Source organism: Pezoporus wallicus, unplaced genomic scaffold (genome assembly GCF_028554395.1).
Source record: "Pezoporus wallicus isolate ANWC-B61680 ecotype Strahan unplaced genomic scaffold, APGP_CSIRO_Pwel_v1 contig_5767, whole genome shotgun sequence".
Lineage (NCBI taxonomy): Eukaryota > Metazoa > Chordata > Aves > Psittaciformes > Psittacidae > Pezoporus > Pezoporus wallicus.
In genome coordinates this window covers 7,882,267-7,900,980 of record NW_026640599.1, presented here as the reverse complement: position 1 = coordinate 7,900,980, position 18,714 = coordinate 7,882,267, and the positions used below count along the sequence as shown (strand labels likewise).

The 18,714-nt window shown below is 44.2% G+C and overlaps 2 protein-coding genes across 9 annotated transcripts in view; one reads left to right on the top strand and one right to left on the bottom strand.

Moving 5' to 3' along the window:
• Positions 1-18,714, top strand: part of PHKA2 (phosphorylase kinase regulatory subunit alpha 2) — a 60,373-nt gene that overhangs the window by 37,484 nt on the left and 4,175 nt on the right. For 2 of the 4 annotated variants that reach the window (XM_057419675.1, XM_057419676.1), the window contains 3 exons: positions 339-392; positions 1,737-1,937; positions 4,186-4,883. In XM_057419675.1, coding sequence (XP_057275658.1) covers positions 339-392; positions 1,737-1,937; positions 4,186-4,359 — 429 coding nt within the window. In that variant the 3' untranslated portion in view covers positions 4,360-4,883. Of the gene's footprint in view, positions 1-338; positions 393-1,736; positions 1,938-4,185; positions 4,884-18,230; positions 18,577-18,714 lie in introns of those variants that run through there. The other 2 variants (XR_008973527.1, XR_008973526.1) reach the window with 2 other exon arrangements.
• The window catches only part of PPEF1 (protein phosphatase with EF-hand domain 1), a 51,476-nt gene continuing 41,977 nt past the window's right edge, over positions 9,216-18,714 (bottom strand). For all 5 annotated transcript variants that reach the window (XM_057419677.1, XM_057419681.1, XM_057419678.1 and 2 more), the window contains 9 exons: positions 18,650-18,686; positions 18,041-18,190; positions 15,750-15,950; positions 14,196-14,381; positions 13,441-13,583; positions 12,746-12,852; positions 11,544-11,707; positions 9,977-10,061; positions 9,216-9,503 (listed from right to left, as the gene is read on the bottom strand). In XM_057419677.1, coding sequence (XP_057275660.1) covers positions 9,310-9,503; positions 9,977-10,061; positions 11,544-11,707; positions 12,746-12,852; positions 13,441-13,583; positions 14,196-14,381; positions 15,750-15,950; positions 18,041-18,190; positions 18,650-18,686 — 1,267 coding nt within the window. In that variant the 3' untranslated portion in view covers positions 9,216-9,309. The remainder of the gene's footprint in view (positions 9,504-9,976; positions 10,062-11,543; positions 11,708-12,745; positions 12,853-13,440; positions 13,584-14,195; positions 14,382-15,749; positions 15,951-18,040; positions 18,191-18,649; positions 18,687-18,714) is intronic.

Below are 18,714 nucleotides of genomic sequence, written 5' to 3'. Positions count from 1 at the left end.
ATGTTCTCACTGATCTGTTTCCCTCCTTTGTGTGCCTCTTGCTGTAGTGGCTCTCCAAGTACTTTCCTCCCCTTCAGTAGCTTAGCTGGACTGGAGCACAGCACGCTCTCTACAATGTCATGTCAGACTATTTTTAATGTTTGCCAGGTTATATAATAACTTCCTTCACCAAAGGTGAAATAATATTTTAAGCAGATTTTGTTGGTTCTGTTTGGGGGGGTTGGGTTGTTTTGGGGTTTTTTTAACTGAAAGTTGGCGCATGCCGTCTTAGTGCAGAGAAGCCTCAGATTTACTGGCAAGAACTGTAATTTCTGATCATTGTCAAAATGTTGTTTCAGTGCCACGGTCTGTCCATTGATGGGTATGTCCTTCCTTCTTCAACTACCAGAGAGGTACAGTGAAATGCCAGCGATTTTCTAGCCCCCTGCCTGAAAGGTTTGGTTTGACATTGCAAGGTGCAGTGCGGCTGCTCTTGCAGATCCTTGGTTTTAGGAAGGTTATAAGATTGGGGCCTTCCTCCAGAACCTCCACCCACTTCCCCGGAGCTCTGCAGCTGAGTTCCTGCCAGGCAGGCCTGGGAGTGGCAAGCTTCCCCTTTGCTTAGCCTGCTCTCCGCACACCTTCCCTGACCCTGGGAGCTCACAGGGCAGTGCTTGAAAGAGTGTGGCTGATGACTGTCCTTCGGGCAGGCTGAGGGGAAGCCACAGCCTGGCTAGAATTAGGCAGACCCCTTGCTTGCCACTTTTTAATATGCTGCAACAGCAGCCAGTATATTTTGGCATCACAGTCTCAAAAGTAAGTATCAGTTTAGAATGATTGTTTCTAACCAAAGCTTTGACTCTTTAAATCCGTAACATTTCCTTACATTTTTTTTTTCCTTAGTTGGATTGCCACTCTGTCTTTAGGCACTCTGGCAAGTTTTGAATTTACAGTTGTAAAACAACTCCTTGGAACAGTAATCTATCAGTGCAGAAGCCGTGCTTGTGTGCCTGAGACTGGTTTTCTGTCTGGTTCCCTCAGATTTGTCTCTGGGTTACTTTTTTGTCTGAGGAACAGTGGTGAAAGCTGACAAGAGAAACTGGAATTTTCTGCCAAATTTACACTTCTTTTTTTTTTTCATAATGGAGAGCTTTATTTATCCCTATTGTGTAGATAAATGGGCTTATATTTTTAGCCTTATATTTTAGCCTGTTGGACCTTGACAGTGTCTAGTTTTGCTATTTAAATGAACAAGGACAAACCTCCTAAGGCAGCAGCCTTTCACATTCACCCATAGAGCAATGCCAGTGCAAATGAAGCTGCTCTGCAGACAATACAGCTACACCTGTGTGGAAAAGCATTCAGGTGGTTATTTTTAAAACTCAGCAGTGATTTTTGACTTTGCAACTAACCTGCGATGCCAGAAATATACTTACAAGGCAGAGTGCGTCAGACCGCAGCATGAGGAGCAAAGAGTTAATTTGCTAGCTAAGCATCCGCCTTCCTGTGTGTAACTAAAAAGTGTGTGTGATTGGTTGCAGGGCTGGAAGAGTCTTCTGGAAGTTGCTTAACTCTTTGCAGGGCCTAGCAACATGAAATGCTTCTGTAAGTGCTAAAGGCACACAAACATTTTGTTCACTTTGGCCAGCCTACCCTCATGTGCAAAGAGGAGCCTATGTTTCAGTGCTTGCAGGGTATGATGAGCCAGGCTTTGGGATTTACCAGTTTTTCTTCCCATTTCCACTCAAACTTGCTAGATGACACCGTGTGAAATCAAGTTTGCTGTGCACGTGGAGTCAGTGCTGAACCATGTACCCCAGCCTGAGTACAGGCAGCTCCTGGTGGAAGCCATCCTTGTTCTCACGTTCCTCTCCGACGTCGAGGTGAACAGCATTGGGGGTATCATCTGTGTGGACCGAATCGTGCACATGGCCAATGACCTCTTTCTGCAGGAGCTGGTGAGTTCAGAGGGCAGTGGTGTGAAGCCTCCGTGTTTGAAAATTGTCCTCTGCTCCCTTTTTAATGTGTGTGGTGAGCTTGACCTTACCCATATTATAGAATCATAGAATAGAATCGTAGAGTAGTTAGGGTTGGAAAGGACCTTAAGATCATCTAGTTCCAACCCCCTGCCATGGGCAGGGACACCTCACACTAAACCATGTCACCCAGGCCTCTGTCCAGCCTGGCCTTGAACACTGCCAGGGATGGAGCATTCACAACTTCCCTTGGCAACCCATGCCAGTGCCTCACCACCCTCACAGTAAAGAACTTCTTCCTTATTTCCAATCTAAACTTCCCCTGTTTAAGTTTGAACTTGTTACCGCTTGTCCTATCACTACAGTCCATAATGAAGAGTCCCTCCCCAGCATCCCTATAGCCTCCCTTCAGATACTGGAAGGCTGCTATGAGGTCTACATGCAGCCTTCCATTTCCCAGGCTGAACAGCCCCAACTTTCTCAGCCTATCTTCATACGGGAGGTGCTCCAGTCCCATGATCATCTTCGTGGCCTTTGTCTGGACTTGTTCCAACAGTTCCATGTCCTTTTTATGTTGAGGACACCAGAACTGCACACAATACTCCAGCTGAGGTCTCATGAGAGCAGAAGGGCAGGATCACCTCCTTTGACCTGCTGGTCACGCTCCTTTTGATGCAGCCCAGGACACGGTTGGCTTTCTGGGCTGTGAGCACACACTGAAGCCGGCTCATGTTCATTTTCTCATTGACCAACACCCCCAAGTCCTTCTCCACAGGGCTGCTCTGAATCTCTTCTCTGCCCGGCCTGTAGCTGTGCCTGGGATTGCTCCGACCCAGGTGTAAGACCTTGCACTTGGCATGGTTAAACTCCATGAGGTTGGCATCAGCCCACCTCACAAGCGTGTCGAGGTCCCTCTGGATGGCATTCCTTCCCTCCAGGGTATCAACCGAACCACACAGCTTGGTGTCATCATCAAACTTGCTGAGGGCGCACTCAATCCCACTGTCCATGTCAGCGACGAAGATGTTGAACAAGACCGGACCCAACACCGATCCCTGAGGGACACCACTCATTGCTGGTCTCCAGCCGGACATTGAGCCATTGGCCACAACTCTTTGTGTGCAGCCATCCAGCCAGTTCTTTATCCACCAAGTGGTCCATCCATCAAATTGATGTCTCTCCAATTTAGAGACAAGGATGTTGTGTGGGACAGTGTCGAACGCTTTGCACAAGTCCAGGTAGATGACATCAATTGCTCTACCCCTGTCCATCAGTTCTGTAGCCCCATCATAGAAGGCCACCAAATTGGTCAGGCAGGATTTCCCCTTAGTGAAGCCATGCTGGCTGTCACCAAGCACCTCGTTGTTTTAAACGTGCCTTAGCATGCCTTCCAGGAGAATCTGCTCTAAGATTTTGCCAGGCACAGAGGTGAGACTGACTGGTCTGTAATTCCCCAGGTCATCCATTTTCCCTTTCTTGAAAATGGGGGTTATATTTCCCTTTTTCCAGTCATCGGGAACTTCACCTGACTGCCATGATTTTTCAAATATGATGGACAGTGGCTTAGCAACTTCATTTGCCAGCTCCTTCAGGACCCACAGATGGATTTCATCAGGTCCCATGGACTTGTGCACGTTCAGGTTTTTAAGATGGTCTCAAACCAGTTCCTCTCCTACAGTGGGCCCAAGGTCTTCATTCTCACAGTCCTTGCGTCTGCCTTCCAAGACTTGGGTAGTGCGGTCAGAGCCTTTGCCAGGGAAGACTGAGGCAAAGGAGTCATTAAGAACCTCAGCCTTCTCCAAATCCAGGGTATTCTTCCCCTTACAAAGACAGACTGAATCACTGATGTGTCTTCTGGAAATATGTTTAGAACACTAATTTAAGAGTTGTGGGAGATTCAAATGGAATGAAATTATAGTGGCTAACAAGCTCTGAAGTAAGTGGGTAGACTGAAGTGAGGTTTTGCTTTACCAAGGCATCAGAATTACCAATATGTGAGTATTCCCCCCACAAAGACAAAAATCTCAGCTGTTACATGTTCCTCATTTACTTCCACTTATCCAATTAAAAGTCATGTGGGTCCTATAATAACCCTCATTAAGGTTTTCATGAGGGAAAGGAGAATTGCTTTCAGTATTCCACACAAATGCAAAATCATAGTTTGGTGGGGTTTTTCCAGTAAATAAGCATGCACACCTAACATTCCCTCCTCTTTTGCTTGTCTTTTCAGAAATCCTTCGGAGCTACTGGTAGTATCTTGGAGAAAGATGTAGCCACAGGAATTTGCCACTTTTTTTATGACAGTGCTCCAAGCGGGGCCTATGGCACCATGACGTACCTAACAAAAGCCATAATTATTTATTTACATGATTTCCTGCCCAGCACAGGCTGTGCGATGCAGTAAGCAATGCCTTATGCAGGAGGGAAGGCTCAGCAGCTCCTTCTCCCTCTTTCACTGTCATGAACTTCTGGTTTAGTTGCTGCATGTTTGTGTGCCGTGCACTACCTCAGCATTTCACACTGGTTGTCATGCTATGTGCATGCCTCCCTGCAGGGGACAGGTAGGTGGGATGTGGCCTCGGTTTAGGGGGGTGGGTGGGAAATAACAAATACTAAGGCTTATTCTGCCCAAAGTGCATCAATGTAATTCATATTAAATTAGCAAAAATTAGAGAATTCTGCCAAGGGGAAAACAGGTTACACTGTGGAGATCCTAAGGCATAATAAAAGGAAGGAGCTGTAGCTCGGGTATAAAGTCTCCCAAATAAGGGAAGTGATGGAATTCATTAATTTTTTTCCTGCTGCGTGTAAATGTACATCATTGTGAATCACTAATGCACAGTGTGAAACACCCAGGGAAATGTAAATTGGAGGCCTATGACTAACTTGTAATAACCAGGTGATATTTCTAATACACATTTATTCTGATTCTCGTCTCATTTGCACCCAGTCAATACAGTGCTAACACTGGCAGATACAAATGTCTTGCAATAGCCACTGATTTAAGAGGATGGCCTCTTTCAGGGAGCTGCATCTGTCTTTAATCTGAGCCAAACAGCTTCTTTCCCTGCATCCCTGAGGCTTTGGAGGCAAAATCTCAAGTCTCCAGATTCTACAAGGTGACAGAGAGTTTTATGCCTGTAATCCTTTCCTCTGAATGGAGCAAGATAAACCTCTTCCACTCCAGCACCCTTTCCAAGTCCACTGGTCCTTTCCCTTGCAAATAGCCTCAGAGTTAGGAATGCCAGAATTGCCACCCTTCCAGCACAGCTGGAATTTATGGAAGACTTTGATGTTTCTCTTCTTTTTGTTTTTTTTTGTTTGTTTGTTTTTTGTTTGGTTGGTTGGTTTTGGTTTGGTTTGGGTTCTGGGTTTTTTTTTGGGGGGCGGTGTTGTTTTGGTGTGGGGTTTTGTTTGTTTTGGAGGTTTTTTTGTTTGTTGTCATTATTTTTTGGGGGGTTATTTTTTTTGTTTTAATTTGAAGTTGTACTTGTCACATGCAGTTAGGGCTGGGCTGCCTTGAACTCTTTCTTCAGACATCTCCCATGTTAGTGCCTGCTCCTTCAATCTATCCACTGGAAACCAGTTTCTGAAGAATAAGTGTGTCCTGCAGGGAAATGGCTCTGTGGTCATTTCATCTGACAACAGAGGTAGGCTGCTTCTGGAGGGGAAAACCCTGCTGTACCCCAGGTGCCATCAGCCAGCATGCATCCGGCTGACAGCTTTGGAAAGCACCTGTAGCTGTAGCCTCCCTCAGCAGTGTGGAGGTGTGCTGGCACTGCCACCCTGTCAGCAGAGAGGATCAAAGTGATTCTGTCTTGCCAGGGAGAGTGTAAAAGAACAGATGTGGCCTGTAAAAAGTGCTTTCTGTACTAATAATAAACGTATTTCCATGAGACTCCCTCCACTCTTTCAAAACATAACTATGCCATTTTAATAGGATTTAGAAACCTTTTTTTCTGTAACGAAAGTACATGGTGCTTTTGAGAATGAGATTTTTGGTTCCAGTTTTACACAGATATCTGAAATACCTTGATGAAAGCAGAGAAGTAAACCTCACTTGCCAGCATCCACGGTCCCAGGGAGGCTGCACTCGTGACAGCCACAGTACCCTGCCTGCTGTCCCTCTGCAGAGTCACTGCTGCTTGTAGCAACGGCTGGACACTGGCTTAAGGAGAGCAAAGGTGTGGGAGGCTTTAGGAGGTGATTCTGTGGTTTTTTTTCAGGGAGCAGGAGAGTTTTGCAGCCCAGGAGCCTGGGGGCCCTTGGGCTGGATGCCCTGAGAGAGGCCTGTCCTGTGTCAGCCACCATGAAAAGCGTGCACCTGTTGAGGAGCTGGAGCAAAGGTGCAGCTCAGGTACAATTAGCACTTGGATGTGGAAGTCATTGGCACAGTGCCTGTTGTGCAGGGATTTGCCTTCATAATGGTTTGTTTTATTGTCTTCTTTTTTTGTTTTCATATATATTGTGAGAGATCATTTAAAGCTTGTTTCTAGGTAAATGAAAGAAAAGTCCTTTGTCTAGTTTTAAGCAGTCAGATACGGCAGTGTAGAGCATGAGCACACAAAAGCCTGTGTGATGGTTTCTTGTTCTATCTCGTATCATACAAAAAGTCAGTAGTAGCAGCTGGTTTTGCTTTTCCTGTTGAATCCTAGGTTTTCGAAGATGCAGGATGACTTTTCCCTCAGACTACCTTTTTTTTTTTTTCTCTTTTACCTGCAGTGTGATTTTGTTATCAGAAACATGAAGGGCAGTGTAGCTGGTTCTACAGGCAGCAGCACTGAAGTCTAACACATTGGGTAAGCCTATGGGCAAACGTAGCTGAGCCCCCCTTAGCACTTGTTTTATCAATGGGAGAATCATTGTATTTTAATTTGAAAATCACAGTTATGACCAGGAGTTTGGTATATTTTTGATCATGGGCTGCAGGCACCTGGAAAGTATTTCGGTGGCAATTTGAATTCAGGTACCTGATGGTGAAGGGTGGGATTCTGAAACAAAAGGCCAATGGAAGGAAAACTTGTGTTACTTGCAGTTTAGGCACAGCTCCAACTTGCTGCTGCATTACTATTCAGACCAAAGAACCATTCCAGTTGGAGAGTTGCATTTTAGTGCAAACCTAATTAAGCAAATAAGTTTTTATATAGACTCCCTGCTTCACTGAGGACCCACCTGGAGGGGGTAGGAGTTAAGCTCTCGCAAAGTAGAGCGAGCATTGGTGCGGCAAGGGTGTGCTCCCAGTTAAAATACATGATGCCTTTGCCATTTGTGTGGAGCTGAGCTCACTGGCAGAGGCTCAATGTGGCTGTTAGGCTTTCCAGGGGAGCAGTAGAAAATGACACAGCCAGCTTCAGGTCCCTGGAAACTCATTATGGAAAAGAGGCAAAGGCAAACAAACATCCCATGCCTCAGAATCAAGGGCAGCAATGAATTAAAATACACCAACCTGAGACTGCGTCTTTCCAGTCTGAGCGGCACTGCTGCCCTAAGCTGTTTTATAGAATCACAGAATGGTTTGGGTTGGAAAAGACCTTAAAGATTACCTAGTTCCAACCCCTGCCCAGCTCAGGGGGTGGCCAGACAGGCCTGCAGGCAGCCCTGGGGCTCATCGGGGCACTGCCCGCAATAGTAACTGTGACTGACTCAGAGCACACAGTGGAGGGGCTGGTCGCAAAGGCAGAGTGCAGGGCTGCACTGTCCCTTTCCACCTTGTCCCAGGGAAACCAGGGTTGGAGGCAAGATCCCACCACATATGGTGGTGTTTATCAGGGGTGGAGCCTTTTTTGTTGCTCCACAGGAGTAAGGTGGGACTGACCCTCATGAAACATAGCTAACAGTCAATGTGTGCTCAAATTGAACAGTATTACCAACCATTAAAATGTACTGTAACTTTTGTTTGCACTATTGAAGATTCTTCTTTCCCCCCTCCCCTGGGCAGTAGAATTACATGTGTGCATGCTTGTTCATTAATCTATCAAGTTACTGTAGACAGCAAGACATAAGGAAGAGAGCAGTGCCCTCAGCTTAGGCTGCTGTTACATCCTGGGATGATGAACTGGGATGGGTGCTTTGTTTTGTACTTTCCGGACTGTGATTAAGTAAAGCCTAGCCTGTCTTGCACCATGAAAATCTAAAGAGAGCCTGGGCTGGAACCTTTCCCTACCCAAAAAAGCACTTCGGGCACACTGGATGTACTAAGGCTGAATTAGATAATGCTGTTTTCAGAAAGTGCCTGACCTGGCCACGCTTCACCTCATGTCCATGTGTTGTTTCTTTCCAACTGGGACATGCAAGAGATCCAGATCTCTCCACTCTCCTCTCTGGGCAGGTGGATAGGACTGGTAGGAACAGGAGTATTGGCTGGCAGCCCAGCTTCCATCTTGCTGTGTTCCCAACATTCGGTTTCAGAATTTATCAGTTTACTTGGTAAAGCATTTATGCTTAACTATATGCAAGAATATTTAGGCGTGGTAGCTTCAAAATGTGTTTACTTGGGGTTCTTGTTAATTTCTTTGTTTCAAAGATGTACAGTTCATCTTTAGGAAGAGTGTGTTGTATTCAGATGTGTGCAGGATTCCAAAATATAGGCAAAAAGACGCCACACTTAAATGTTACTGTGAAGGTCAGAGTTTATTTAGTGATCTGTCATGGGTGACATGAGCATGCTGAGGCTTTGGCCTCTGTTGGGGTGACAAGTTATGATTGTTGCTTAGCTCCAAATGCCAAGAAATGAAGGGAAAGGTAACCAGTGGCAAGAGGAAACCTCGCACAAGAGTAAACACCATTCAGATAAGATCTTCTGAGTTGTGCCTGTAAACTCTAAGAAGGAAGGTAGGTAGTGACTTGGACTGTTGTAATTCCACTGTGTCACACAAGGAGCAGGATTAAAAGTAAAACTGCTTATTTTAACTATATGGTGATTCTGCCTTGTTTTCCTCTGTTGTGCTTGTGGTATCACCAGGGAGGCTGTGATATGTTCCTTGTGGCACCAGTGCTGTTCCTCAGCCATTGCTAAGGGCTGCTGTCAGAAACATGCCCAAGTTTCTCTTCTCATGGGACTGAAGGTGGACCCATGGCAGTGTTCATGGCTTAGACTGATGGGGGAGATGCCACCAAGGGGGAGGATAAGTTGTAAAGATACTCATGTGGCTGTGACACAGTAATACCATAAGCAGTGGCTTTTCATCTCGGTCTCATTACTATCAGCTGTACATCACCCAAAAAGGACAAAAGAAATGCTTACACAGTGACGGCCAGGAATACCATACTGAGCCAATTTATTGCCAGTCTCCCAGACTGCTTATGATTTCAGTGGGAGTGTGAGCTGCTATGGTAGCCCACAAGATCTGCTTTTTCATGAGTTTGCCTTTCTCTCTAGTCTATGAACCACGTGAAAGGCCTCTAAAAACTCACTGAAGTCAATGTAGCCATCTTTGTTGTAGTCTATGCTGAGGACTAACTTGCCAAGGGATTCATCAGTTACGTCAATGCCCAGGTGAGAAGTGAAGAGTTTCCATGTGTGGCGAAACTCCTCAAGGGAAATCAGACCTAAAGGAGACAGGCAGAAGGTTGCTTTCTCCAGTGCTGTTTCTCCTCCCTGCATTCACAAAAGGATGCATGCACACACCTTTGCTGCAAAGAAGTTACTTGCCTACCATGGATTGGGTATATGTTTTGATTTCATAACTGAAGTACATTTTTACTTCAGGTAATTATCTAATGCTTTCAGCAGTGGATTTGAGAATGTGAGATACTGAGAGTGGAAAGGAGAAAAAGCCTCCGGAAAGAGCCAAGCCAGTACTGGAGATGGGCTCTGTGAGAATTTTTTACCCAAGCTGGGCTCTGTGCCCTGTCCCTTATATGGTTACAGCCTGACTGCTTAAATTAGTCTTCACTGAACTAGAAAAATGACATCAGCTCTGGTTCCTCTATATTTGGAAGTCTTGAGGAGGAGACACAGTGGGGAAAAGTAACTGGTACAGGGTTTCTAGAACTGGTGCAGTGAGGCTGCCTAGACCTACCTGAGTGATCTTTGTCAATTATATTAAAGATGAGCTCCAGATCCTTTCTGTATCTGCACAGTGTCTCCACCAAAGCTGGCTGAACCTGGGTTTGAAATCACATACAGGAAACAATTGAGACTTTGGTTCAAGTTAGTCTAACCAACAGAATATGTATTAGCCAATTCTGTCTTCCCAGTTTAACTTATCAAATGTTCAAAATAAACCACAATCCTTATGCTTGAATTCCCCGGAATGATACTTTGTGCCTTGCCCCAAGGAAAAATGAGCTAAAATCTGGCACTTTCAGACGGCAGGGCAGGGGGGGAAGGAGCCCTTCACACCTCCTACCTTCCATAATTATTTATAGAATCATAGAATAGTTAGGGTTGGAAAGGACCTTAAGATCATCTAGTTCCAACCCCCCTGCCGTGGGCAGGGACACATTACGCTAAATCATATCACCCAGGGCCTCGTCCAACCTGGCCTTGAACACTGCCAGGGATGGAGCATTCACAACCTCCCTGGGCAACCCATTCCAGTGCCTCACCACCCTAACAGGAAAGAATTTCCTTCTTATATCCAACCTAAACTTCCCCTGTTTAAGTTTTAACCCGTTACCCCTTGTCCTGTCACTACAGTCCCTAATGAAGAGTCCCTCTCCAGCATCCCTATAGGCCCCCTTCAGATACTGGAAGGCTGCTATGGGGTCTCCACGCAGCCTTCTCTTCTCCAGGCTGAACAGGCCCAACTTTCTCAGCCTGTCTTCATATGGCAGGTGCTCCAGTCCCCTGATCATCCTCGTGGCCCTTCTCTGGACTTGTTCCAACAGTTCCATGTCCTTTTTATGTTGAGGACACCAGAACTGCACACAATACTCCAGCTGAGGTCTCATGAGAACAGAGGGGCAGGATCACCTCCTTTGACCTGCTGGTCACGCTCCTTTTGATGCAGCCCAGGATACGGTTGGCTTTCTGGGCTGCGAGCGCACACTGCCGGCCCATATTTGTGGAAATGTGGATCATATAGGGAAAATGCTTCATGCCATGAGCTTGTACAAAGGTTTTGTTGTACATATGTGAATGGATCCTGCTGCTTAGAAAAATGATGGCACTGGCTATCAGCACTGTGCAGCCACTTGGTAACAGCTGGACTCTGTAAAAGAGACCTCACCTGCCATTAAAACTCTAAAAGGCCATCTACAAATGTGACTCCCTCCCAAATGTGACAGGTGCCTGAATTGGCTATGGAGCACATTTGAAAAGCTCATCTCAAAGAGGGAGAGATGGAAGTCGAAGGATTTGTCACATCTCAGTTACGTTATCTAAATGCCCTTGAGAATCAACAGAAAGTAAGGAGCAGTTCTAGCATGTGATTCATCCAACCTATTTTAAGCATCTACCTTAGCAGGGAATGATGATGGTCTGCACCCTTGCAGTGCTCATTTCCCTCCAGGAACTATAAAAGGAAACTTGGCGTCCTTTTCAGCTGTATCTGTCTACCCAATCGGTCAAACAACTGTCTTGTGCCTCAAGCTGCACCAAAAGCTGTTCCTCCAAGCCTTACTAAGAGGCATTTTCATCCTTACCTCCTTTACAGGTTGACTTATTTTCAGATCATAAAAACAGGACATGAAATCAACTTCTCCATGTGGGGTCAGCTGTACTAACTGAGAGCGCAGCATCCTCCAAGGCAGTCCCAGCTGTAGGACAGACTCCATTGCAGCAGCCCAGTCATGGACAGAAATCCTGCCTGCCAGAAGGGGGGTCAGTTCATGGTTACAGGCAGTACATGACACAGCGCTCATCAAGTCACCAGCATGCCTTCTGCCCTTTCTAAAAACAGTTGCAAAACACAAACGATTTCTCAGTAACACTGGGATAAAACCTCTCATAACAGTCGGCAGCAGGGTTGGACTAGGCATATCCTCACATCTCTTCCAGCCTTAATGATGTTTGGAAGAGTAACTTTTGGAAGTTGGAAGGTTGGAAGAGTAACATTTTGATGCTATTATGATGTCCAGCATGTCTTAATACCTTCTGAGAAAACCAGATAATGTCACGAAGTGTACTTCAGGTCTGAGCTGAGCTGCAACTAGAGAGACGTGGCTGAAAACCCAACAAGACAGAAATAACATTGAACAATTGTTCAGTGGCCAAAGAAGCAGTACCTTCCTGTAACTGATTGTCCTTTTAGGGGCACAGATAACAACTCAGTCAACTGAGAAGCCATCACAAGCAAAAAGTTGTATCTGTGCTAGAAATCATCTACTCCTTGCTCCTACATAAAAGGTTCATGTATTGGTTTGCCACTGACTTTTTTTCAGATATGTCTCCTAGGGGCACTGCCAGTTAGCAAGCTTTCCTCCGATACCTCCCAGACTCAGAAGGAGACTGGTTACCTCTCACCTGAGACCCCGGTTCCCTATCTTCTAGCTTCTGAGGATGCTCCTGAGTGAAGGTGGTTCATTACCTTTCAGCTTCTGGATCTGGATTTGCCTGCCCAAACTGCCCAACAACAAACACTATTTCATAATTTGCCTATGTGGCTCAGTCATTTTCTTCTTCCTACTTAAAGCTTCAGCCCCTCAAGTTGTTTTCTGGGGCTAAGCACCTGGTAACACCTGTCCCCTGTGGTCATGAAGAACATAAGATCAACCACCCCTTGCTAACCTCCAGCTTTACACTGGCAAGCAGGACCCCTCTCCATGGGGTTTGTCCCCTCTGCCCCTGCTATGCTGATGGAAATTGTGTTCCCCATAGTGGCAAGTGGACAGAGAGGTAGTGTTACCTGTGCCATTGAGGTCATACTGTGCAAAAGCACTAGTAAGTTCAGGCTTGTAAGCATAAATCTGCTCTCGTAAGGACTTTAAGGCAGATGATTCAATTGTACCCACCCTAGGAGGGAAAAAGTGCAGAGCATGTCATTGAAAAATTTAAATCTAGCATTTTATGCTTTGCAGCATTTGTAATCGAATTCTTACACCCTTTAACATGTACTATGTTTAGGGTCATCCTACAAGACAACACGGGGGGGGGGGGAGGGGGGAATAATCTGCTTTTTTTAGATAATCACATTTATGCAGGTAATTCTAAGATGCTTTGCATGGTAAATCTGACCACAGTGCTAGGCATGGCAGAGCTGTCACGATCAATTTTTTGGGCTCTGTTCGTAACAGGCTTTGTTCAGATTAACGCTGCAGTCTTAAAGCAGAGCTGACAGACAGGCGCCAGCCCTTTATGGTCCCTAACAGTTGTCTGTTCTAACCACTTTCTGCGACTAATTACCTTTGGGAGCTTCTCAGGAAGCCCATTAGAGCACTTAGAATATGTTTTGTCTACTATCTATATTAATTTTTAAATTGTAAAATTTACAAGGAAACCCGAGGAAAATGATGCCTATTCAATTACTCAAGCTATAGATTTGTGGCAAGTACTCACATGCTAAGTGAGTACACACTCACTGCACACAACACACAACTTTACCTATTGTGAAGATTCTGCCTCTGTGTGTGCTCGCTGACTTGATACTGTACAAACCGAGGAATCAGTTCAGGATTCAGTTTGATGTACGCTCCCCGGTTGCTCCCCTCTTCGTAATAGTTAGAGGCAGAAAATATAGTGATAACCTGATCATAGGAAACAAGGAAACTGGATTGGCCAGAACAACTCTTGAGACTGATTTCTGAAACTGATCTTAGAAAAACATCCAGGTCCCAAAATTAAGCATCTACATAGAAAATCAGAGGTCAACAACTATGTTGTTCACCAAATAGCTTGCACTTTTTGAGTCAGAGATCCAGGCCTGTATTATAGGCCTGTCACTGGAAGACTTCAGTTCAGGGGCAGTGTGGTATAACATGCTATTTAACAGAAACCTCATTCTAAGAGAGACCAGGTTTTCAGAATTCTTGCTGGCTGCCATGTCAGAAAACAGGCTCAGAAGAGAAAGTAGGAAGTTAAAAGGCTTCTAGAGCCTTAAAACATCTCTTGCACTGTATTTACACATAACTCTCCTCAGGGATTTTGTCGATGTTCATTTGTTTTCACACAAGTAAAAAGCCAGTCCCAACTTCCTGAAGCTGTAAAGAACTGTGTGTGTCAGAACTCTAATTTGTTCTAACTAGTGCACAATTTCCCCAGTCCCATTTTAAAGAAGTTACTCATTTTGCAGACAAATATACTGTGGATGTGCCTGTGAAATTCACAGAAGAATTCTACTTTATTTGGAAGCATCTTACCTTCCCATTGTGACTGATATCATAACCTTCTGGCTTAAATTCATGAGACCTGATGAGCATCTTCAGATTATACTTTTTAAACAGCTTGGCAGTGACATCAGGACCAAAGTAACAACCTCCTCCTCGACTCTTGTTTGGTGTACAGCCCCTTTGGCTTCTTGGGTCACTCCAGAGAATGTCAAGGATCTATAAATGGCATACGCAAGTAAGTGAAGACTTAATAGGAGAGGAATGACAGGCTGTGGCTGTTGCAAGTACTGGGAGAAAACGCACCTGAGTTGAATAAGTAGGCCTTTTTTTCCTTTTAGTAGGGCATTCTTTTGAGCTGAAAGTTCTGCTTTTCTTAAACTTTACCTGGATTTTGGATGAACTTTTTTCAGATGAAATAACATTTCAGAAATGTATCTGTCTCCTTTACAGCTGAATTTTCCAGACCCAGATTGGTACATCAGGAATAGTACCTAGGGTACTTCAAAGAGAGCAAAAGCTGCCTTCTTCTCATGTACCTGAGGGGTCTTTTCTATTTCACAGACCTGATAAACATAGGGGTCAGTGGTTTTACCTAAACTAAGCTTGAGAGTGCCTGCTCTAAACATGACAAGAGTTGCCTTTGGCTTTATTGTCTTCAGTTAGCTTCCATTTCTAAATAGGATTTTACATTATTATGTCAGGATTCATGAGGATGAATTATCATAGTTTAAAGTTACCTAACCAAATAATTCTGGTCTGTGGCATTTGCTCTAGAAGACAAAATGTGTTTGTTTAAACCTCACTGGATAAGGTTTACACTAACACATTCCACCTGTGTGTGCATGGCTAGGTGAATGCTTGGTTAGCTGGGGGAGTGTCAGATCTGGGGGCATTACCTGTGCCCATTATGTTAGTTTGTAGGTCAGATAGGTATCCTGGGAAATCACATTTTCAGAGACAGATAGGCTTCTCAAGAAGCTAAAGAAAACTATCTGCCTCTTAAAGCAGTTGTCTGATGAGAAGCTCAGAAAAAGAAACATAAAACTCAATTTGAGCTTCTGAATTGCTGTGCAAATTATGCTTTTCAAATTGTCACAATTTATTAAATTACAGTATGATAAGATCTCCATATTGCCTCTAATATTTAAGAGGAAATGAAAGGCCAGAGGACAAAAACTATTCACTCTTGAGCAATCAGCCTGTAGGAGTTGGGGTTTTTTTGGACACAACCAGCATTTAGCTGCCAAAACCACAGCCAAAGAAAGGTGCTTGCTATTGCAAACAGTTGTAAAGTCTGACCTATTTAAGCTGACAACTATGTATGTGCCAACAGATCCAACCACATGAGGGCATGCAAACAGTTCAGACTGAGCAGTTTCCTCCTCGTCATGGCTGAAGAAAACACTGGGTAAACTGTACTTGTATAGAAGCACAAGCCTTTCTTATCAGGTTTACAAAAAGCATCCAAATAGCTGGCTAGTATACTCCCAACAGTGATGGGTTTCTTACATACTGCCTGAACAGAACACCTGCTGGCTTTGTGCAGGAGGGGTTTGGAATCAGTCTGTCTTTGGTTTCACATACTTGTTTCCATTCCTTCTCAGAAGGGTCTGAAGACAAATTTGAGCCTGAAGGCCTAGTGGAGCCTGATGAAGAGATGTGTTGGGTTTTCCGTGCAAGATTCTGGCTGGCAATCTTTTCACTGGGTCTGGTTGTTGGAATGCTCTCCTTCACTTGGTCTTGTCTGAGTCTTACTGACTTCGGAGGCTGCAACAAAGATTTCACCTATTTAAAAAAGAATAATAAAAACTGGACTGAGTTATCAGAACATAAAGACGATACAAGCATGTTAGCTGAAATGCACATCAGTTCCCTTTTTCTGTACTCAGTATTGAACTCTCATAATGTCATGAACTCACAGGTTTGGTGAAAGCTACAGGTGTTTGTCACTTGCAGAAATTTTGCTTTCTATCTATCAGTGACCAACCTCTTCAGAGTTGTTCTTATAATCTTATTCATACCCACAGACTCATTCCAAGCCACAGTCAATCATAAAGGCTTACTATACAGCAAGTACAGTGTGGGCTCCAGAAGGAAACTTAAGTGCCCAGCATCACTGGAAACTGAAAATATACATCTATACTGTACTGATGAAGAAACTGCATTCATTGCTGCTCTGCTACAATACCAAGCTGCTATTAATTCAGCTAACTGGAATATCAGGAGGATAACAGTGAAATTTATGAAGTATTTCATCAGGCCCTTTCACTGTTAAATCAACCTCCTCCAATATGCATGGGCATTTGATTTTTTTGGAGCTGTGTGATATGGCTCCATGAATGCATGTTAATACAGACTCCTCTCCCCTGACTGTCTTTTTTTCTCATTTGAGATTTTCTCATACTAGCTCATTTCCAAAAGAAAAGAAACCCAACAACAAAACACACACCTGTGCTCCCCCAAATTCTACTCTTTAATAAAGAAAAGGACTGATGCAAAACAAAATGCAAAACACCGGGTTATTCCCCAGTGCACTGACCAGTATTTGAGACCTGTCAGTTTCCAGCTGTACTAATTAAAATACATCAGTTGGCAAAGTGATATTGCCCCAAGTTGTGGCCCACACTTGTCTCATTAGCAACACTCTCCTGTGACAGCAACTTTGTTAATTTTGCCTTTCACAGATACTCTGTCAGTAACATGCTAAGCCCAGCCTTGGTGGAAGTGTGGGCAGAACCCAGCTCACAATTAAGACACCTCCATCCGTAGTTAGGTACCCAATTTTACTGTAAAACAGCACAGCCAGCAGAGTCTAGACTCCCATGACCAGAAGTATTAATTGGCCTTTTTGCATCTTTAAGAAACGGAGATACATCCAACTGTCCTGTAAAGCATTTATTTCTGCATTAGAAAACAAGGATAAGAGAAATAGCTCTTGATTCCACAGACATGGATGGCAAAGTACACAAGACCACTTAAATGTGTGTATCTCATGCCACCTGGGTTGTTCTACCATGTAGAATTAACATGAGGTAGGCAGATGTCACCCAAGAGACTGGTGGAGGAGACCTGTGAAGGTTTTGTCCAGAGGCAGGCAAAGGCTGGAGGGGACATCCCTAGGCTACAGGGTGCTTCCATGAACAGCACTGGAGACCTATGCCTGAGCAAGGACAAGACCTGGATGTCCACTGATTATTAGGAGCCTCAGCATCCCCATCACAAGCAGACATCTTGATTTAGTTGTCCAAATTGAGACCCACACCATTTTTCACTGATTTGAAGGAGCTTTGTTTGCTCACCATATAAAAATAAAAAAAACCACAACATTTGTCTCTTCCAAATCCCTGAAAAGCAGTAGTGTCTGTTTTTTTCAAGCCCACATCTCGATGTTTGATCCTCCTGGAAAGGCTTTCCCACATGTGCAAAGCTCAGCTGCTGCCACAGGAGAGCCTCACAGCTGGAGAAACACACACACAGCAGATGGCAGAAGCACAGCCGCGGGACAAAGGCAGTGCTAGCAAGATGTAGCTAGATTGATTTATGAAGTGTCTAAAAATGCCTGAGAATTAAGTACTTTTCATACTTCCTGGCTGATGTGTCATCACTGCAGGAAGGAGGTACCTTAAGTGGTTTTAGACATTTTAAAGTCAAAAGACACATTATTTTACAGCAGCCAAACAATTGGCTCCCAAGGGCTACTAAAACTTTCTTTCCTAAACAGTGATTTAGAAGGAAAATAAGACTTTTTTTCCCCCCCTTATGTACCTTACACAGCAGCCATTTCCTTTCCTAGTGCAAACAACTTGATCTTAGCATTTGTACTCCTATTTTTTTAAAGAAAACAAGATTACCCTCATGTGAATACCATCTTTTACCTTATTTCTCTGAAGTGCATTCAGGAAATCCAAATCTGTGGTGTCTGAAATCCCTCCATGCAGGATAAGAACTTTGTTATTAATTATAGTGGCAAGGGGAAGCCAGCTAAAGACATCTTGCAGAAGACACAAAATCTGATCCCCATGGTCCTGTAAAACACAGGTTTATATTAGACCCTATTTCTTGCAGATTCTGTTACTTCTAAGCCCAAGATTTTGCTGAAGTGTCTGCCACAGTCTATATAAACGTTCCGTCCAGGAGAGTCTCTGAAATGCAACGTTAAACAAACATGTTCCAACATTTACTTTAGAGCTGCTTAACTGTTTCTGTAGCATTTTGGTTTTCTTCCACTTTCACCTCTTTTTGTGTTCTTGAGTGGCCTTAATGATATTTATTTCATCCCATAGATCTTTGAGCATGGAAGGCTAACACTTTAAATTGTTTTGTCGGTTATTCCACTGATAGTCCAAAATAATTCCAACTCCATTTCTAAAGTCATTCAGTGCTACACTTAAGTAAACTGGTTGAAAGTTTCCTTGTTTACGCAGTTTTTATTTTACAAGTGCAAGCCTATAAAGAAAATATAGGGGAAGGAGGAGGACTCTTACCTTGTACTTCCTCGAAACTTCCTTTGTGAAGCCGTATCTGAAAATAGGACAGCATAATGAGCTGC